General features: G+C 51.5%; 1 protein-coding gene across 3 annotated transcripts in view; it reads left to right on the top strand.

Annotated features, from left to right (window-relative positions):
• Scn10a (sodium voltage-gated channel alpha subunit 10) overlaps positions 1 to 6,000 on the top strand; it is a 105,622-nt gene that overhangs the window by 74,887 nt on the left and 24,735 nt on the right. For all 3 annotated transcript variants that reach the window (XM_021207597.1, XM_021207599.1, XM_021207598.1), the window contains 3 exons: positions 1,380 to 1,739; positions 3,599 to 4,051; positions 5,599 to 5,739. In XM_021207597.1, the coding sequence (XP_021063256.1) occupies positions 1,380 to 1,739; positions 3,599 to 4,051; positions 5,599 to 5,739 (954 nt within the window). The remainder of the gene's footprint in view (positions 1 to 1,379; positions 1,740 to 3,598; positions 4,052 to 5,598; positions 5,740 to 6,000) is intronic.

The raw sequence follows: 6,000 nt of genomic DNA, 5'->3' as shown, positions 1-6,000 counted from the left end.
TTTTTTTTTTTTTTGGTTTTTCAAAGATAAACCAGAACTATCTCATTGGAATTAGACAAGACAAACAGAAGGAAAAAAAACTCAAGAGAAGGCAAAAGCATCAGGCTCACTCATTTGCACGCTCAGGATTTCCCTAAAAACACTAATCTGAGACCATAGTATATACACACATGACCTGGGGCAGACCCATGCAGCCCTGCGCAAGCTACCTCAGTCTCTGAGTTCATCTGAACCTCGCACAGCTGATTCAGAGGGCCTTGTTCTCCTAGTGTCCTCTGTCCCCTCTTGGTGTTCTCCGTCCCATCTGGCTCTTACACTCTGTCTGCCGCCTCTTGCACAGGGTTCCCTGAGCCCTGAAAGGAGGGATTTAATAGCTGCTGAGTGTTCCAACGTCTGTCACTCTGCATAGTGACAGTCTGCAGAGGGAGGAAGCTCCTCTGACAATGGTGGAGTAAAGACTGATCAAGGAGTATGGTGGATCCGCATTACTGTTGGATCCGGCTGAACCTGGAGTTCAGAGATTGAGCTAGGCTGGCTGGCCAGCAAACCCCAGGGCCCTTCCTGGCTTTGCCTCGCCAGGGCTAGGATTATAGGTGCTCACCACTGTACCCAGTCTTTATATGGGTGTGGTGATTGAACTTAGTCCCTCATGCTTCCATGCAAGTATTTACCATCTAAGCCATGAGCCCGCCCCCTACACTGAAAAGTTTAAGTCTTCATCCTATCTCAGACGCTAACTGTTAATCCCACAAGAGAAGGGGTCCACCGCCTTTCTCCACATATCTCACAGACCAGTTAGGTACCATGCCAGGCATGACTGGACTTCCATAAGGCAAGGGAGTTGGTTGGTCAATCCCAGTGTGTATTCTAGATCCATGAAATCATACTTGATGTTTCAGAGTTAGTGGCAACAACAGATGCTGTCAACTGTCCCAAGATACAAAATGCCCTAAAAAAAATTACCAATGTGTGTCCAATGCAGTCGACTCTGCCCTAAGCAAAGGAGGCTAGCCGCCCCTCTTCAGGTCTTGAGGCCGTTCTTATTGTGAGTCCCAGGTACAGCTAAACTCACATCAGAGGGCAGCCCTGTGTCCAGGAAGGATTCAGTCTATGGCTGTGAAACAGATGGCAGATAAGCCTTGTAGTGTAAGGCCTTGGATCTGCCAGTTGGTGGAGTACATTTCAACTTAGGGACCACTGAAAAGGCGATCAGAGCTCTGAGTGATACGTAAAAAGAAAAGTCTCCACAAACAGCCTCTTTCGAGCCCCACCCCAAACTCATGAGATGTCTTGGTGCTTGTCCCACAAGCTTGGCTTCCAGTCATGACTTCAGTTATGAGATGGTGAGAAGAGACCTGAGAGAGTGTCTCTTTCCACAGCTCCGGGTCTTCAAGCTGGCCAAGTCCTGGCCCACCCTGAACATGCTCATCAAGATCATCGGGAACTCTGTGGGGGCCCTGGGCAACCTGACCTTCATCCTGGCCATCATCGTCTTCATCTTCGCCCTGGTGGGGAAGCAGCTCCTCTCGGAGGACTATGGGTGCCGCAGGGATGGCATCTCTGTGTGGAATGGTGAGAGGCTCCGCTGGCACATGTGTGACTTCTTCCATTCCTTCCTCGTCGTCTTCCGGATCCTCTGCGGGGAGTGGATCGAGAACATGTGGGTCTGCATGGAGGTCAGCCAGGACTACATCTGCCTCATCCTCTTCTTGACAGTGATGGTGCTAGGCAACCTGGTGGTGAGTGCTGACCCTCACAGGGGAATCACAGGCTGGGAGGCAGCCCCGCCAGTGAAGTGTTCGCTATATAAGCATGAAGCTCTTAAGTTCAGTCCCCCAAAAAACATGTTTTTAAAAAAAGCCAGGCATGGCAGCACCCTCTTGTAACCCCAGCACTGAGGAGGCAGAGACAGATGGATCCCTGAGACCTGCTGACCAGCTGGTTGACACACAAGAGACCCTGTCTCAAAAACAAGCTAGATTGCTTCTGAGGAATACCAGCAGGGGTTGTCCTTAGGCACCCACAGACACACACTCACACATACACACACTCACACATATACGCACTCACACCCACAGGCACACACACATACACATACTCACACATACAGGCACACACACATACAGACACACAGACACACATTCACACAGGTACACACACATACAGGCACACACTCATACATACAGGCAGGCACACACTCACACATATAGACACACACAGACAGACACACACTCACACATACAGGCACACACACATATAGGCACATACTCACACATACACACACACACAGTCACACAGACAAATGTTTACATACAGGCACATACTCATACACACAGACACACACTCACACATACAGTCACACGCTCACACATACAGTCACACATACAGTCTTGAATTGTTGGAGTGCCTTCAAACTTATCAAAGCCATGCGGGCCACACCCTGGGAAGTGTTCCTGCTTCCGTGCGGCCTGGCTTTCCAGGAGCGAGTTTGAAGAGAGAGTAGTTAAATTCCCGTCCAGTATTCTTTAGCTGAGGGACTCAAGACTAGAGAGTGACTTTCCCAAACCCTAATTTACTTAAAGCCAAGAAAGCATATTTGCTCACCAGTGTGGGCATGGCAAGTGCTGAGTCTAGGGACTCAGTGAACAGCAGGCAGGCTATTCATTGTCAAAGGGAAGTTTCTTGCCTGGTCTAGGGTGCTCACATGGTTTTCTCAGCTTGGACCTGGATGGGGCGTCAAGCTGGATGCTTACCTTACTTTAGTCTGCTCCCAGGTTCTGGGGGGATGGACCTCTGGAGAAGTAATGAGTCCCACCCCTGCTCTCCACCCCACCTAAGCTCTCTCCCCACCCCTCTACCTGTGAGTGTCTGAGCCTCCCTATGCTGATCTTCTAAGAGCCCCTTTCCTATGCCAAAGCGACTGAGGACTCCAGAAGTCAACCAGTTTGTATCTGTAGTAAAGAGGGAGGAAGCTCAGCTGAGAGGATCAAAACACAGGAGGGCACTTGTCAGTCTCCCACCCTGGCTCCTGGGGCACAAATGCCTTCTGCTGATCCTTAATGGTAGAACCTCAAGCCCACCATTCCTCCAAATGTTCCTCTGCTGTCAGGATGATCCCCCAGTGCCAGGGGAGAGGTACGTGCTTACAAGCCTTAGGGTTAGGGCTAGGATTAGGGTTCAGATGGGTAGGGTACCCAAAACAGCCCCAAAGCTCTCTCCAGCTGTGCCCAGGGTATACATTCTGTCAAGACTCCATTCTTCCAGGTGGGCAGGGACAGCCCAGGCAATCGGTCAAAGAGATCAAGACTATGCCAGAGAAGATACTGGAGAACCTCTGTGATGGTTGATACTGGTTGTCAGTGTGGTGGCATTTAGAATCATGTAGGACGCACACCTCTGTGTGTGCCTGTGTGGACATTTCCAGAGTGGTTTAACTGAGGAGGGAAGAGCCTCCTGGATGTGGGTGACATCTTCCCACGTGCTAGGGTCCTGCACTGAATGAAGGGGAGGTAGGCCAAGCAGAGCAGCCATCTCTCTGTGCCTCCCAGCTGCCCATGCAAAGTGATGAATGTGTCTTCCCTTCCGTGCCTTTTCTCAGGTGCTCAACCTATTCATCGCCTTACTGCTGAACTCCTTCAGCGCGGACAATCTCACAGCCCCAGAGGATGACGGGGAGGTGAACAACTTGCAGGTAGCACTGGCCAGGATTCAGGTATTTGGCCATCGGGCCCGTCGGGCCGTTACCAGTTACATCAGAAGCCACTGCCGGCTCCGCTGGCCCAAGGTGGAGACCCAGCTGGGGGTAAAACCCCCACTCACCAGCTGCAAAGCTGAGAACCACATTGCTACTGATGCTGTCAACGCTGCAGTGGGGAACCTGGAAAAGCCAGCTCTCGGTGGCCCCAAGGAGAACCACGGGGACTTCATCACTGATCCTAACGTGTGGGTCTCTGTGCCCATTGCTGAGGGGGAATCTGACCTCGATGAGCTGGAGGAAGATGTGGAGCAGGCTTCTCAGAGCTCCTGGCAGGAAGAGAGCCCCAAAGGGCAGGTGAGGGGTCTCTTCAGAGGACAGATGGCCACAGGAAGGGGGCGGGGGCAGAGAGTGGCTCTAGGCAGAAGAGAGAACTCCTGTGTAGAAGGCTGTGTTCATTACTTTTCTCACTGATGTGACTGCATACCTGATAGAAGCAACTCAAAGGGGGAAGGACTTGCTTGGCTCATGGTTTGAAGACCCATCAGGTCCCTCACAGTGAGGATGACATAGACACACTGGTCCCAGTCAGGGAACAGAGAGAGATGAATTCTGGTACTCATTATTCAGTACAGGACACAGGTGTATTTCCATGGGGATTCTAAATGTGACCAAGTAGGTTAGCCATCGGAGAGGCTTTCCAACACCAGAGTGTCAGAGCTGTGAGCTCCTGGCAAGCCAGGCTTAGGCAACCAGGCTGAGTAGAGGCTGAAGTCACACCCAGCATTCCAGGGCAGTCAGCCACCTCAGCAAAGCTTAGAGGAAAGGGCCGGCCTCCTGAGGAGGCAAGTGGGGCGGCAAGTGAGCCACAGACCACTCCAGGGCACTTGCTGTCACAGGCTCCTTGACACAGGCACAGCAAGTGAGCTGCAGCCCAGGCTCTCCTAGGAACAGCTAAGGGCGGGTCTGCAGTACCAAGAAGCCACCAGAAAGCAGGCTCATCTCATCTCTGTCAGAACAGTAAAAATCCTGATCATTCTCTGACATCTTTACAGGCCTTTTATTTCCAGAGAAGAGACCTCAGAAGGAAATGACATGCCCTTCAGAGCCAAAGAACTGAGGGCGCCCTGGAGCCTTCTGATAACGAGCCTTTCTCAATACCTTGCATGGGTCCCTAGTGCTTTAAGCTGGTACATCAGCCCTCACGGACCTTGGTGACTCAGGGCATCCACTGTGCTCAATGCCAGGTTCAGGGATCCAGGGCGGTCCCTAGGGATACTCGGGGCTGCTGGCCAGGCCATAAAGCTATGCCCTGCACCCACAGCTCTCCCGACTGCCTTCTTCCCCTACAGCTGTCATTTGTACGCTAGCAGCTGCTGCTATCAACTATCATTTTCGAGATTCCTTTGTCTGAGTGGCAGCCGAGGCCAGAGTGTCGCCTCCCGGGAGTAAAGAACATGAACTCTATGATAGCTGTCCCCAGCTCAGGGGCATGTTCGGTTACTTTGAGGTCCTTGGGGTATGAGTGCTCACATGACCTTAGTCCATGACCAGTTTGACTTCTGGCAAGGTTCTGATGGCCATGGCTACCGTCTGTGGAGACAAACCTCCTGCAATGTATTATATAAGCATCCATATATTTAGTGATCAGAAGAACAGCATGAAACAAACCTCACCTTCCTGATTTTGCAGATAGTACTAAAAAATTGAGAGAGGTTAGATAGATTTTCTAAGGTCACATACCTGCAAATGGAGCCAGGAGCTGTATACAGACCTATACCCCCCCAAGCTTAATTCACACTTAGGTACCTACACACATAAGATGCATGTGTGAAGACCTTAGCTCTTCCAATTCAGAAGTGGTCAAATTGACTCGGTTTCTCAAACGGGCCCTCTCTCATCAGCAAGAACTGCTGCAGCAAGTCCAAAAGTGTGAAGGTCACCAGGCAGCCCAAAGCCCAGCCTCCGGGATGTCCTCTGAGGACCTGGCTCCATACCTGGGGGAGAGATGGAAAAGGGAGGAGAGCCCTCGGGTCCCTGCCGAGGTAGGTATGTGAGCTTCCTAGAGAGGTCCAACAGCTGGACAGATGCTGTCAGGAGGGTTGGTACTATAGGAGGGTGCGGACTGGACAAGGCTGCACCCCACTGCAGGACCATCTGCCAACCTCCGGTGAATCACACCATGCTACATTGCTGAAACTCACCCCTATCTAGTTGTGAGAATGGGAAGAGAGTGTGGGTCCCCCAGGCTGTAGGACCTGAGACAGCTTCTATTCTCTAAGCCTGTATATCTTCATCTATAGAAC

Source organism: Mus pahari, chromosome 10 (genome assembly GCF_900095145.1).
Source record: "Mus pahari chromosome 10, PAHARI_EIJ_v1.1, whole genome shotgun sequence".
NCBI lineage: Eukaryota > Metazoa > Chordata > Mammalia > Rodentia > Muridae > Mus > Mus pahari.
This window is presented reverse-complemented; position numbering and strand designations above follow the sequence as displayed.